The 14,626-nt window shown below is 48.7% G+C and overlaps 1 protein-coding gene and 2 gene segments (V, D, J or C); all 3 read left to right on the forward strand.

Annotated features, from left to right (window-relative positions):
• LOC102426413 (anionic trypsin) overlaps positions 1 to 1,512 on the forward strand; it is a 3,798-nt gene extending 2,286 nt beyond the window's left edge. The window contains exons 3-5 of the mRNA XM_006094733.2: positions 415 to 668; positions 1,028 to 1,164; positions 1,305 to 1,512. Of these exons, the coding sequence (XP_006094795.1) occupies positions 415 to 668; positions 1,028 to 1,164; positions 1,305 to 1,457 (544 nt within the window). The 3' untranslated portion in view covers positions 1,458 to 1,512. The remainder of the gene's footprint in view (positions 1 to 414; positions 669 to 1,027; positions 1,165 to 1,304) is intronic.
• LOC102426725 overlaps positions 1 to 13,319 on the forward strand; it is a 30,798-nt gene extending 17,479 nt beyond the window's left edge. The window contains 5 exon segments of the C gene segment in view: positions 7,468 to 7,503; positions 11,728 to 12,120; positions 12,543 to 12,560; positions 12,695 to 12,801; positions 13,095 to 13,319. Coding sequence covers positions 7,468 to 7,503; positions 11,728 to 12,120; positions 12,543 to 12,560; positions 12,695 to 12,801; positions 13,095 to 13,115 — 575 coding nt within the window.
• The window catches only part of LOC111827175, a 45,754-nt gene that overhangs the window by 23,270 nt on the left and 7,858 nt on the right, over positions 1 to 14,626 (forward strand).

The following is a 14,626-nucleotide window of genomic DNA, read 5'->3' on the forward strand; positions in this document are numbered from 1 at the left end:
ACAATAGATACAGTATACAAAAAATATGAATTTAGAAGGCATTGGGGGGGGGGCAGGTAGAAACCTCATTCATGAAGAGGCACACCAAGTTCTGGCCTAGTCAGCTTTTTATTCACTTTGAATACACATTTGCCCTTTAACAATGAATACAGGCAGATCAAAGGTAGAGTTTGGTAAATGAAGTAAGGATTATCAGGTCGGGAAATCGCCTGGAGCCATTGCAATCACAGCAGGAGCAAAACTTGTGCTGATATTCAGCCCTGCCCACTATCAAAGTCCATTGGCCTTCCCATGTCTCTTTTCAATGTTAACTGCTGTTTGCTTTAACCTCCAACACACCATGAGCAGGGAGCTGGGTATCCCAGGAAAGAGTGGGGATGTGCGAAAAGGTCCTCAGTTCTCTTCTTCCAACAGTCGCATCCAGGTGAGGCTGGGAGAGCACAACATCGAGGTCGAGGAGGGGAATGAGCAGTTCATCAGCTCTGCCAAGGTCATCCGCCACCCCCGCTACAACAGCTGGACCCTGGACAATGATATCATGCTGATCAAGCTCTCCTCGCCTGCGGTCATCAGTTCCCGGGTGTCCACCGTCTCCCTGCCCACCTCCTGTGCGCCTGCTGGCACCCAGTGTCTCATCTCCGGCTGGGGCAACACCCTGAGCTCTGGCAGTGAGTGGGGTTCTCACTTCTTCACTCTCTGACTTCCAAATGTTTCCCAGAATGGAGCATCGCCTGAGCTCAGCCCCATTGGCATCCAGTCTGCAAATAATGTCAAGAGTCCACCACCCTCAGGCTCCGTCCTGGAGGCCAGAGAGAGGCAGAGTCTCGAGGAGTTGACCCAGAATAGGACAAGCATAGCACTTGCCATTCTCACCTCCAGGGAGTGGTTCAGCAGTGGCCATTCTGGGAACTGAATCACCTTGATTCTTGCTGGGACTTAGGTTCTTGGGGACAGCCCCAGATTACCATCCTCCATCCTGGCCTGACTCTCATATCTCCTTTCCTTTATCTCTTCCTCTTCCTCAAAGTCAACTACCCTGAGCTGCTGCAGTGCCTGGATGCCCCATTGCTGGCCCAGGAGCAGTGTGAAGCCGCATACCCTGGACAGATCACCGACAACATGGTGTGCGCCGGCTTCCTCGAGGGTGGCAAGGATTCCTGCCAGGTGATTGCCCCTTCCCATACTGAGACCCCTGCCCATCCACATGGCCTGCCTAGAGGCTGGATTTGAATCCCCAAGGCCATAAGCTGTGCTCCCCTCTTTCTCCCTCCTTACAAACTGTGTTGTGCCTTCCTCCTCCCCAGGGTGATTCTGGTGGCCCCGTGGTCTGCAACGGAGAGCTTCAGGGAGTTGTCTCCTGGGGCTATGGCTGTGCCCAGAAGAACAAGCCTGGTGTCTACACCAGGGTCTGCAACTTCGTGGACTGGATTCAGGAGACCATGGCTGCCAACAACTGAAGATCCCACCTGTCCCCCTGCCATCACTATGCTAATAAAGTGACACTGATCTGAACGCCTATGTCTGTATCTGCTTCCCTGCCTGGCTCTGGGCAACACCCTCCCACCGAGGTCAGCCGGGTCTGGCCGGCCCTTATACCAAGTGCCCCACTTACCAAAGAAGCTCCCTGGCATATTAGTTTAGCAGCAAATAAAAAGATGGAATCCAAAATCATAAGCAGGAGCGAGAGGAGGCTGTTTTCTAGAAGGAAATACATTTCCAAAAGGCTGTCAGAGGTTCCTTGACCTTGGCACTGGAGTGCAGTGCTGGAGTGTGCCCGTGGGCACAATGTGCCGGGCCCTTTCCTCCCTCTACCTGTACCCAGACTGAACACACCTGGGGAAGCACCTGTGCATCCACCTTGGCCTCTTCTGAATCCCTCTGTCACGTGCACTTATCCAGCGTGTGCTCCCTAAGGGGCCCTACTTCCTGACAATCTGCCCATGTGTCTGGGGGAAAAGGATACTTCCCTGGGTCTCCATCCTTCAAGTTCTAGAGAATTTGGCCTTTTGTGCATCTCACCTGATGATACCAATATACATATACTGTACGGAGCACTTACAGACATTTCATGGTTGTTTTACCTTCCCCTCTGCAGTGGATATCATTTCTGTTGTACAGACTAGAAAGCAGAAGTTAGTTTACCCAAGTCCCTCATCCAGCAAGTGATAGATCAGATGTTCAACTTCTTATTTGCCTGACCCCAAAACCATGCTCCCTCTACCCCGCCTCATGGTCTCTCCAATGCTACTATGGTCCATCAACTCTGCCCTTCAAAATCTCTCCAGCCCACTCCCTGCATCACTGCCCTTACTGAGGGGGCTGGTCTTCTGTCCACCTTCTAACACTGCACCCAAAAAGGTCCTGCTCGTTACATCAAGTCCTGATTAATACCTCTCCTGACCTCCCACAGCTTTCAAATGGAACCCAAGCTCCTTATCCTGGAGATGGGCCCTTCCTGCTCTGCCCCTGCCTATGTTTTCAGCCTCACTCCCTGCTGCTCCCATCCCCACCAGTGCTCTGAAGTCCCTGTGGTTCCTCCAACAAGCCATGCACCTCTGACCTCTAGGCCTTCCCACCCACTCCTTTACCCTCTTCAGAAAGGTCTTTTCCGACTCCTCCTGTTCTTGATTCCTCTCCTCACCCCTGTGCCACTGGCCCTCAAGCCTGAGTAAGGAACCCTGCTTCTGATCCTCGCTGATGCTTGTCACAGTTCTGCTCATGCCACTGAGTAAACATAGATCCATCTGCCTTGGCATTTGGTGGTGAGCTCCTTGGGGAAGAAATCTTGCCTTGCTCATCCTGATATATCTAGTAATTAAACAATGCCTAGAATATAATAGGCCCCCAGTAATTGAATCAATAAACTATGACCTAGGAGTGGAGGGAAATGTACTGAAGAAAGACAGAGCCTCCAGAAGAATGATTCTCCAGGTGTGGTCCCTGGACCAGCAGCACCAGCATAACCTGGGTATTTAGGAGAAGTGCAAATTCTTGGTCCCACCCCAGACCTTCTGAGTCAGGAATTCTGGGATAGGACTCAGCAACTCACATTTTGGCAAGCCTCCCAAGTCATCCTGATGCAAGCTAAAGCTTGAGAACCAATGCGGTAGAGATTCCTAGCTGTACTCTCTGTGAAAACAGTAGTAAGCAACATTTTTACTATTTCAGGCACCACACTAATCATTACAGGCATTATCTATCTTATCTAGTTCTCACAGGAACTCCTGAGGCAGGTGACATTATTACTCTTCCCATTTCACAGATACAGAGACTGGGGCTTGAAGGTCTCACAGATGTCAGTGGAGGACCTGGGTGGGGGCCCGGGCAGACTGGCTCCAGGAGGTGGGCTTCCCTGAGGGGCAGGACCTTCAGTGGCCGCAGGGGCAACAGCACCTACCGGAGCACCAGGCCTTAAGTAAGGAGGCCTGGGTGCCTATTCCAGCTCTGTTTCTGCATCACACATGAGGTTGGCCACCTATTTAGCCTCAGGTTTCAGTTACATCTGAAGAAAGTAGGAGACAAATTTTAGATTAACCTGAGTGTAACCGCATGCTTGAAAGTTTCAAGAATTATGCATATATAAGATGTTATTTGTGTATCTCCTTCCCGCATGCTAACACACACCTTGAGAAAGGCACACAGGTAACCCCACTTTCCCCTGGTCCCCGTGAGCACTATCCACAGTCTTCTCACTCCCTCAAGTGGCCACACTGAGATTGCAGCTACTTAGGTCTAAAAAAAATAAGTAAAGGCTGCCCCCTGCTGCCCAAACTGATGAATGACCTCATTCAGCACTAAGCTCTTTTTACCCCCTCTCCCCCTATTCCCTCCCCCCACCCCCCAAAAAAGCTGCATATGACAATGTGACAGAATGGCAAAACTGGGGCAAATCCCATCAGAATTAAAAGAAACTGTGATACCAAGACAGAGTGGTATTATTCTCTGTAAGGTGGTCAGGATGAGGATCCCCAGCTACATGGTCCAAAGGAAACTTACTGAGAGGGTCAATTATTGGTAAGCAAAAGGGGTGAATAAGACAGGAAAATATACGGAAATAGATCAAACTAAGTCATTACAGTGATGAAAGTGTTTCTCGATGTGGAAAGGGAATAAAGACCAGGTCTTACTACAGTTCAACTGATAAAAGCAACCCAAGACCTTTTATTCAGGCTTATGATAGAGTGTGAGATCTACCGCTATCCCTAAGTTAAGTAAGCAGACGGTCTTCCCTTTCTCTTTTTTCCCTAAATTTTTTAAATATATTTTATTGATTTTTTACAGAGAGGAAAGGAGAGGGATAGAAAGTTAGAAACATCGATCAGCTGCCTCCTGCACACTCCCCACCAGGGATGTGCCCGCAACCAAGGTACATGCCCCTGACCGGAATCGAACCTGGGACCCTTGAGTCCGAAGGCTGATGCTCCATCCACCGAGCCAAACTGGCCAGGGCCTTCCCTAAATTTTAAGAGCCACACTATTGCATCCAACTTGTGACACCACCAGGTAGCACTCTCATGTTCTCTACCCTGACACCTGTTTCTTAACATGTCAGGGGACAAGCAGTGGGTCCAACCCTGGCACTGAAATAGAAATATCCAGGGTAATTTGATGCTTGATTGTTTATTTAAGTACAAATTAGTAAAGCCAATCCCAGGATTTTTAATTCAAAAGTACCTGGGACTACTCAGAAATATGCATTTTTCACAAGCTTCCTCAGCAAATTCACAACCATAAAACCATGGGCACTTGTTATTCTCAATTGTTTTGTTATTTCAAATAATGCAAATAGTTTACACAGATTTTTAAATTTGTATTCAATAATATTTAAGGATAAATTTCCATAGGTGGAATTTCTGGGAGAATAAATAGATGCATTTTTGTAATTTGTATAGATATTTTCAAATTGTTCCCCATAGGGTTGTGTCATTTTGCACTCCTATCCACAACCAATACAGTAGTCTCCACTTTATTCATGGACGATACAGTCCAAGACCTCCAGCGGGTGCCTGAGACAGACCATGGACAGTACCAAATCCTATGTATACCATGTTTTGTTCCTATACATATATACCTCCAATAAAGTTTAATTTATAAATTAGGCACAGTAAGATATTGACAATAATAACTAATAATAAAATAAAACACTATTAAGAATATACTATAATAAAAGTTATATGAATGTTGTCTGTCTCTAAATATCTCATTGTACTGTAGTCACCTTTTCACTTAAAGGAAGCACTTTACAGCATGTCTTTGGATATCCAAATTGCTAGCATCAGTACTCTTTTGCTTGGGGCCATTATTAAGTAAAATAAGAGTTATTTGAACACAAGCACTGTGGTACCAAGACAGTCGGTCTGATAACGAAGATGGCTACTAAGTGACTAAGGGGCGGGGAGCATCAACACCATGGAGACACTGGACAAAGGGATGATTCACATAAAGGGAAGGATGGAGCAAGACAGCATGAGATTTCATCATGTACTCAGACAACATGTAATTTAAAATTTAGAAATTGTTTATTTCTGGAATTTTTCATTAATATTTTCAGACCTTGGTTGACCACAGGTAGCTGAAACCTTGGAAAGCAAAACCGTGGATAAGGAGGGAACTACCGTATGTCAAAGTGCATATTTCACCACACGGTGCCAATAGAATATTCTTCCATGATTCAAGTTTGTCAAATTGGTGAAAAGCGACATTTCAATGTAATTTTAGCTTGCATTTACCATTGCAAATGTTTTTCCCTATGGTTAAGCACCATTGGGATCCTATGACTGAGCCATCTGTTCTTTGCCCATTTTATAGGGCTACTGGATTATTTTCTTACTGATTTCTAGGAGTTCATCATATATTGGGGAGATTAGTCCTTCTGATGAGGACTGAAAATGTTTGTCCCCTATTGTCACTTATTTCTTGATTCTGTGTATATTTTTCCATGTAAGTTTGTCATCATTATGTAGTCAAGTTTGTCTTCCCCCTGCCCTTCCTCCCCCCCCCCCCCAGATTTTTAGTCATAGTTTGAAAGGGGATAAAAGGAAGCTCCATTTAGTGAAATGAGATCTAGACCACTCAACTGGAGGTTAATCAAAGTCATCTCATGCAGGAAATCTAAAATATCTACCAACTTAAAATGTATCTACCCTTCAGGGAAGAGGGAGAAGACTGACTGATTATCTGGCCATGATTGTATGTGCCTGAGACTATTTCTCCAGTTCTTCACACCCACTTCCCCAACTCCCTTGACCTCCCTCTGACATCTGAGCTCCACAAACACAGGTGTGGTCTTCCCTCACCCACACCCATTCAGAAATGCGCTGAGCTCACAGCTCTCACTTTGGCCATATCTAGGAAAGTCCAGCCTGGGCAGCTCATGGTCAGTTCTCCTCCAGAACACCCTAGAGGTTCGGAGTGGGGCCAAAGGGACAGAGTCTGGGTGTTAGGGCCTCATTCTCAGATGAAAGGTGTGGTCTCTGAGTGTCACAACCTCAGGGGCAGGCCCAGGGTAGAAAGGGGGTTCCACTTTCTGGCAGGGTGGCTCCCCACTATGACGACAGACTCTGCAAGAGGGGCGGATACCAGGTTAGGGAGAAAACCAGGCCCTGTGGTAGGCAGTCTCAAAAAGACACATGTCTCTGAGGAGCTAAGAATATCCTGAAGAAAGGGTATGGGGTGAGGAGGGAGACCCTTGGCCTGGTTTGGACCTTGCCACCTCACACCATGGGGCAGGGGATGATGCCACTGCCCCCAAACTCCAACACCCTCAAAGGACAGCTGCTCTGGTTGTTTCTTCCTGGCTCTGAGGGGCGGGCCTATGGGAGGGGCGTTTTTGTACAAAGCTGAAACATTGTGGGGACAGGGGGCCACGGTGATTTATCTCTATGGGAAACCTTTACAAAAACCTCTCAGCATGACCCAACCCCATAGTCCCTCCACTTTTCTCTAGGATCACAGGCCCAAGAGTGGCTTGGTTCAGAATACCTCCTCCTCACTCCTGTCTACCTGTCCAGCCAAGGCCAAAGATAAGGACAGGCCTGGATCAGAACTGAAGCTTCCAGGCAGAGAGCCCAGATGTAAGAAGGACACCTCAGTGGGTTTATGGGGGAAGGACTCAGGGAGACTCCTTCATCCCAGGACAAGGTCAGTGGGAAGGTACATGGGAGGTGACCCAATCTATAAAGAAAGAAGATAGATATATCTTGGGTTCTGGGACCCTGCCCTCCTCTCCAGCCCACATACTTTGAGACATTTGATAAAGGGGCATGGGGCCCTCTGGATGGATCTAGCCATGCTCCGTGACCTCAGAAGTCAAAGTTGAATATGTTCTTCTGTTCAGTACCTATAAAGCTTGGATGGGGGGCAGTTAGTTCTCATTCCAGAGTCTTCCAGACACCAGCCAGGGCCCCTCCTCTCCATGCCTCAATTCTGTTTTCTTTCTGGCCCCATGTCACTGTGTGAACACCCAAGTTTTCTTTGGAGAAGGCAGCAGGCTCACGGTTGTAGGTAAGATATGCTCTGGATCTTCCTGGGCCCCTGGTAGGGGATAGTGGGTCCAAAGTGTGCATTTTAGAGTGGTCCTATTCTGATGTGCTAACTATGATGTTACCTTCGGCCCAGGGACCAGGCTGATGGTTGTAGGTAAGGCTGGGTCTCCAGGGGGTTCTGGGGAGGGAGGACTAACCCAGACAACATGGGCAGGAAAAGATGACCTGGCTCCCAGGTCCTGCATCTGTGAACGAGTTCAGAGGAGGGTCCCTGTACGAGAACATTCACTCAGCCACCTGAGGACCCCTGTAATCTCAGAGCTGAGCCTGAGAGGTGGTGCTGCCCCTCTGAGTAGTTACCTGGGAGAGGGAGCCGGGAGAAGGCCAGAGGGTCATAGTGATCTCTGACATTGGTCCATCTTCCCTCGCCAACAAAGGCTCATATTCCCTGCTCTGAATTTCATGGGAGATCTCACTGTGTCTCTTCCCCATGTCACTGGGCTGGCTCTGGAAGGGTATGCAGGGTGTCTGAAGCAGGCTAGGGACTCTATAAGGGAATCCCAGCTGTGCTCAGCAGACAAGAAGGGTTTTGAAATGGATCCGGGAGGCTGTGTTCTGGAAACACCCTCTATTTTGGGGAAGGCAGCCGGCTCACTGTTGTAGGTAAGCAAGTCTAAGCGAGTTGGGGCTGAAGGGCTGGGAGCCTACACGAAGAGGCAGGGACCCAGATGGAGCCTGTCTTGTGAGCTTAGGTAAAAGCATGTTTTCATCGAAAAGATATGAAGTCTTGTCTTGATGCAGACAGGAGGGACCAGGCTCCATCTCCAGTAACCCAATGGACTGTCTGTGCCAAAGTCTGGGTTCCTCTCCCCAGGAGCAAGTAGTCTTAGCCAGGAAGGGCTCACCTTGTCCACCTCCTGAGTCCGTGGAAGGTGCCCCGTCGTGGCCAAGGTAGATGGAGAGCCTCTGGAGGTAAAGTTGCTGTAGTCCCACTGTTTGTCTCTCACATAGAAGGGGATGGACGCAGGGGGGGGGATCTCACAGGGTTGAATGGGTCCTCTTACCACAGCATTTCTGGTGGCAGAGTTGTCCCCCCTCCACCTCCCAGAGCTAAAATTCTGCTGAGAAAAGGGAAGGAGAGCTGGCAGGTGAACTTGAGGAGGAGGAATGTGAGGCCTCAAGGACAGTTTTCTTACCAGGCTTTAGTGTTGTGTAAGTAACGAGAAGCTATTTTTCGGCAGTGGAACCAAGCTCTCTGTCTTGGGTAAGTAAAAGGCTTCCCTGGGGAGAGCATGTTGTAAGGTGGGAGTTTCAGGAGGATGCCTTGGAGAGGACAGGGACTGAGAACACAGCAGGGAACAGGCTCCGAGAATGTGGGTGAGTGGACTAGAGTCCTGGGAGTTCTGGGTGGACTGAGCTTCTGGAAGGAAGGGCCCCACACCTGTGGTTCTGGGGTTTTTTACACTCCTGTGGTACTGTGAGCAACCAGGCACAGCATTTTGGAGATGGGACTCGACTCTCTGTCCTAGGTAAGGTACCGGACCGAAGTGGTGGGGCCACTGTCCCTTAGACCTGACTTTGTCTTTGCTCTCAGCCCTGGTGGAAGGGGACTGAGGGAACTCTTCTATCCTGGAGGGGAGTTTCAGTCTTCAGTGCTAATCTGCCTCCTTACCCGTCTCCTGGTTCATCCTCCTTCTTACATTGGTGGATATGCCCCACCGGAGCCTCTTGGTATTCCTCTCCCCATTCTATGCTTGCGTCTTCCTCCTAATAGACTCTCTTGGGTCCAGAGCCATGAACCCAGGCAAGGAAAGGTGGCTTCTGGCTCCCAGGGAGCTAAGACTAGCCCTCTGGCGGGAGACCACTGGTAGGTTTTGCCACAGCTCTCTGCTGTTGTGTTCCTATAACTCGCCCCTCTACTTTGGCGTCGGCACCAGGCTCACTGTGACAGGTATGGGGTCCTGCTCCAGACTGGGGGGTGCTTGTGCTGGACCATGATGATCAGTCGCTGGGAGGGGAGTGTGGAGTAAGGACAGGATCAGAGCTGCCCTCCTTCCTGGAACTCAGGGCCTTCTCCACCCTGCCTGAAGCCTCCTCCTTGCTCCACTGTGTTTGTGCGCCATCTCAGCGGTGGGTTCCACGCTTAGTCTTCAGGTTCTGTGTTTGCTTTCTCCTCTTCCCATTGTTCTCCAGACTCCTCTCATCTCTACTTTTTTATTACTATGTTGTTTTACTTTCCCTTTCTTTTCTGATCTTCTTCATTTTCCCTCCCATTCTAACTTCAGCCCTGCACTGTTCACTCCGTCCCTGTCTTGACTTCTCCAAAGATCCCTGTGTGTCTTTCTGGGTGGTTTGAGGGCTCAGGAGGCAGTGAGGGACCAGATGGGTGAGGTTGGGATGGTTTGAGAGGTGATCCTGAGTCCCAAAGGCAGAAGTCCATGTCACAGCATTGTAAGAACTGCAGGGGAGTCTCTGGGGGACATTGTGTTTGGTGGGGATTAGAGGAGGTATGTCAAAATTAACTATTACAATGGGAAGCTTATACCATCTTCCAACAGACCAGGTATAAAGAAGAGAAATAGGTAGGAGGACTCATTTTCTCAAACCTCCGGGTCTGTGCTGGGATTACAGGCTAAGGGACCTGTACTTGAGAGGAAGCAGACAATCGGGAGAAGAGGGGCAAAGATGGATGGGTCTCGGCTGGAGATACAGACAGGGCTGGAGGAAGGGGGCAGGTTGGTTGGCTGAATCAGGCTTTGTTCCACAGATGGGGGCACAATGTCAGGAAGTGCAATGGAATTGGGGTCGGCACCAGGCTCACCGTGGGATTCACAATGCCTGGGTTCAGGGGCAGGGAGCTCATGAAATTAGAAAGTGAGAGATATAAACAGAGTTAGCAATGCCAGCCTCTTGGAGTCCTTCAACTGTACGGGGTTAAGTTATGTGAAAATCCTTTGTAAAGGACTCACCTCTGGGCACCATCCTTCTCATTCCCATTGTTCATCATCACTGTGTCACAGTTTGCCCTTTTCCAAACCTGTGTCTCAACTTTCCCATCAGAAGCATGTCCCAAATTTGGATAAAGTGGAGATATTTGGATTTGCCACATTTCTACTCCAAAAACTGTATTTGTGGTCAAAACAGAACCAAATACGGGGAGCAGAAAAGTCTGACAAAAAGGAGGGTGCTTGAAAGATGGCTGTGGTGTCTTCCATCCCTCTGTGTCTTCAGTTGGGAAAATGCCTTCAAACAATTCAAGAAATCCGTTCTCTCCCATCTGTCAGACTGTAAAAAGGCCCAGGGGTTTACAATATGGAGCCTCTGATGAAATGGCCTTCAGACATTGGGAGCTTTTTCCTACCCAGCAACCAAGGTCTCAGTGCTTTTAAGAATGCAAAGGTTGGCTGTGAAATAGGTTTCCAACCCTGGCAGGGAGGCTTGCTGGGCACTGGCAGGAAGAAAGGGCTCAACCCGTGGGGAGTATCTCTCATGAGATGACAGGCATCCCAGGCAAGCTACCATGAACCCCGTGTGTCCCCGCCTGGGAGGAAATGTGGAACAGCTGAGAAGATAATAGCCAGGGGCACCTTGGAAAGTTACACAGTAAAAAATAAAGAAGAGAAAAAAATTTGAGTTGGGTATAGTATATAGAAAAAATATATAGTCAGATGTAATGAGAAAGGTGTCTCTTCTAGGTAAGAAAGACTAATTCTTATATGTGCTATCATACAGACAAACATATACACCTTACAAAACAGGACAATGCTAATTAGAAAAAGTCAGTTTAGCTCCCAGGGTTATGTTGCTAGTGAGAATCTTCTGCCTTAACATCCAGGCCCATTCAACTCTGCTATAACCACTTCTAAATCTCAAAGATTACATCGAGCACCAAAGAGGGCTTTGAACAAGGAAGAAAAGATAAGACAGATATACTCGTCTGATAGGTAATTGAGCAAGGCCTGAGTGTGAGACTTTGAAAAAAAATCCAAGAAAATTGGGACAGAAGGGGGTGCCCCCTTAGGGAGGTGGAAAAGATAGTCGCTCCATGGGGTGACTAAGAAGGAGATGGGAAAGTCAAGGAAAAATGACAATAGAGAATGGGACCTATAAACAAACGGGATCTAATACATAATGTTGCTTTATGTTGACCCCCTTCCGCAGGCCCACATAAAATACACACAGCCCCTACCAAACCTAGACAGCTCTCAGACCAGCCCTATTCCTAACCCCTCTCCCCTTCCAGAGGACCTGAACAAGGTGAAACCTCCCACAGTCACTGTGTTTGAACCATCCGAAGCAGAGATCGCCCGGACACAGAAGGCCACGCTTGTGTGCCTGGCCACAGGCTTCTACCCCGACCACGTGGAGCTGAGCTGGTGGGTGAATGGGAAGCAGATCCGGAGTGGGGTCAGCACAGACCCTCAGCCCTACAAGGAGCAGAGCAACCTCAGTGACTCCACCTACTGTCTGAGCAGCCGGCTGAGGGTCTCTGCCACCTTCTGGCACAATCCTCGCAACCACTTCCGCTGCCAAGTCCAGTTCTTTGGGCTAGAGGAAGAAGACAGGAAGAATTGGGAGGACCCCCGCCCCCTACCCATCACCCAGAATGTCAGCGCTGAGGTCTGGGGCAGAGCAGGTGAGTGGAGCCTTGGAGGGTCAGGCAAGAAGGCGCCAGACCAGAGAGAAAGGGGGATCCAGGTAGAAGGCCACAAACACCAGGTTAGACAATTTTTTAGAAAAAGGAGTGGGATGGGAAGATGAGAGAACACCATGAAGAAGAACAGGCACCTTGGGCTAGTTCCTCCTCAGATCCCCAGCCAGCACAGCCTTGCAGCTGGGCCCCTTACTACTGGCCTGGGTGGCTCAGCATCTGTGTGGTGTGTCCCCATCCCCTTCAGAGGTGCCACGTGTGTCTCATGAATTTCAAGGATGATGTGTCTATACTGGCACACAGGAAGGCAGTGCTAGACTCCTCTGGTCTGGGCCTGAAGTGTGCTGACCACAAGGCTGACAGTGTTTGATCTGCTCATCCACTTCCCTCCTTCTTCTTTCTTTCAGATTGTGGCTTCACCTCAGGTAAGTGACCCTCTGCTTCTTTCTCTCCTTCTCCCATGGTCTTTGGAACCAGAGGATGAAGGACCCATGGACCCTGGGGAGGGGCAGAGATACCTGCTTAAAAGTGCACACCTGCTCTCATTTCCTACCAACAGTGTCCTACCAGCAAGGGGTCCTGTCTGCCACCATCCTCTATGAGATACTGCTGGGGAAGGCCACTGTGTATGCGGTGCTGGTCAGCACCTTGGTGCTGATGGCCATGGTAAGGAGGAGGGTAGGGTGGGCAGGCAGGTTGGAGGTGACACTCGAAACATAGCAACTCAGATCCAGGACCAGAGGTGGGAGGAGAGGACGAGGGGTTTTACTCACATTTCTTAGAAGATGCCTTACTTAGGATACCTCCAGAACCACAGTGGAAGAGATGTGAGGGAAAGAGAAACTGGGTCACCTGAAACCTAGTTATGAGGAGCCCTGTTCATCTAGTCAATGGGCCATCCTGCTTCCTCTAAGTCCCCAACACTCCAGGTAACTCCAAAACCTTCTTCTCCGCTTCAGGTCAAGAGAAAGAATTCCTGACACCAGCTCAGAGGTGCAGCCAGGAACTTCCAGCCTGTTATCTCCCCACTATGGATTCCCCTTTTTCCATTCCTAGCCAGTGCTTCTGAAGAGCTGTCTCAATCTCTCAATTCATCCTGATATCCACCCGCTATATACTGCACAGCTGAACACTCATGACTAAAATCTCCCTAACCCCAGGGGACCCTGGTGTGCCTACATTGACTGAACCAATAAAAATGGCCTGTTCTGGCTTGATTCTGCCTTGAGTGTCTACATATCTCTTTTTTCCATCTCTAAACTCTCATGGACTCCAGTTAGGATAGAAACAAGAGGTAGTCAAGGAATGTGCAGTCCCCTCAGGTACCAGGGACCCAGCCTGTGACTGGCACTGCTCCTTCTGTGGGGAACTTAAGAAATGTGAAAAGTGGTGATGGGACGTGAAGAGGCTTACTCCCAAACAGCCTAGAAAAATGGTGATGCTGACCATAGGAATCTTCTGACCTACCTGGACAAAGGTGCTCTGTGGAAGAGCTGACCTACATAGGTGTGTCAACCCGCCAACTGGTTATGTCCCCCTGGCTAACAAAGCCTGGTTTATATATGGCATTCCTGTCCCTGTCAGCTGTCTCACTGCATTCCTGTCCCTGTCAGCTGTCTCACTGAGCACATTTCTCCTCTCCATTCATCACCAACCAGGTTTCTCAGCTGGGAGAAAAATGCACTGACCTGGAGATTTATCCTCAGCAGCTGTGTCTTTAGTTTTTTAAGTTACAAATCAGTTTATCTATTTCTCTCTAGTGAACTAACAGTTGTGAAGATGCCCCTGGATCATGCCCAGAAGGATAGAAAATAAAGTTGCTATTTCTAGAAATCCTACAAAAGTTCTTTGTTGTCTTATTGTCACCATGATCATGTAGTCCAAAATTCTTAGGATGGCATGAAAGACCCACAATTGTCCTCCACCTTCTTATTCCACACTCACCTCACTCCTCTCATCACCAAACCGTCTGAGCAATTTGCTTCCAGGCCATTTTGCACTCCTCTACCTGGAATGACTGAGTACTCATGACTCCTACTAACTTAAAGATTTGGCTCAGTATCTTCCCTCAAGAGGCCTTCTCTGGAGCTCCTTGCCCCTTATTCTCTTAAGGTTGGGTTGAATGCACCCTATATTTTGCTATCATTGTGTGTTGTGCACACCTCCTTCCTGACACCACATTTGATGGAAACTACCTCTTCACTTGTCTGACAGCCCCATTTGATGGTCAGCTCCTGATAACAAGGCTGTGTTTTACTACAGCATCCCTGGGATATGGCATAGTACCCTAGTTCAGTGTAGAAACCCAATAAATTATCTTTGAATAAGTGAATGAATAAATGAGTGAGCCCAAAGTGACCCAATTTGGGAGCCAGTATTACAACAAGCCTGCCTGAAATAGCCACATACCCTGCCATCTACAGAACTACAGAACACAGCCTTCCCTCTCCATTGTAACACATGCACATGTTCAAATGTGTGTGCACATATA

This window comes from Myotis lucifugus, unplaced genomic scaffold, assembly GCF_000147115.1.
Source record: "Myotis lucifugus unplaced genomic scaffold, Myoluc2.0 scaffold_141, whole genome shotgun sequence".
Classification (NCBI taxonomy): Eukaryota; Metazoa; Chordata; class Mammalia; order Chiroptera; family Vespertilionidae; genus Myotis; species Myotis lucifugus.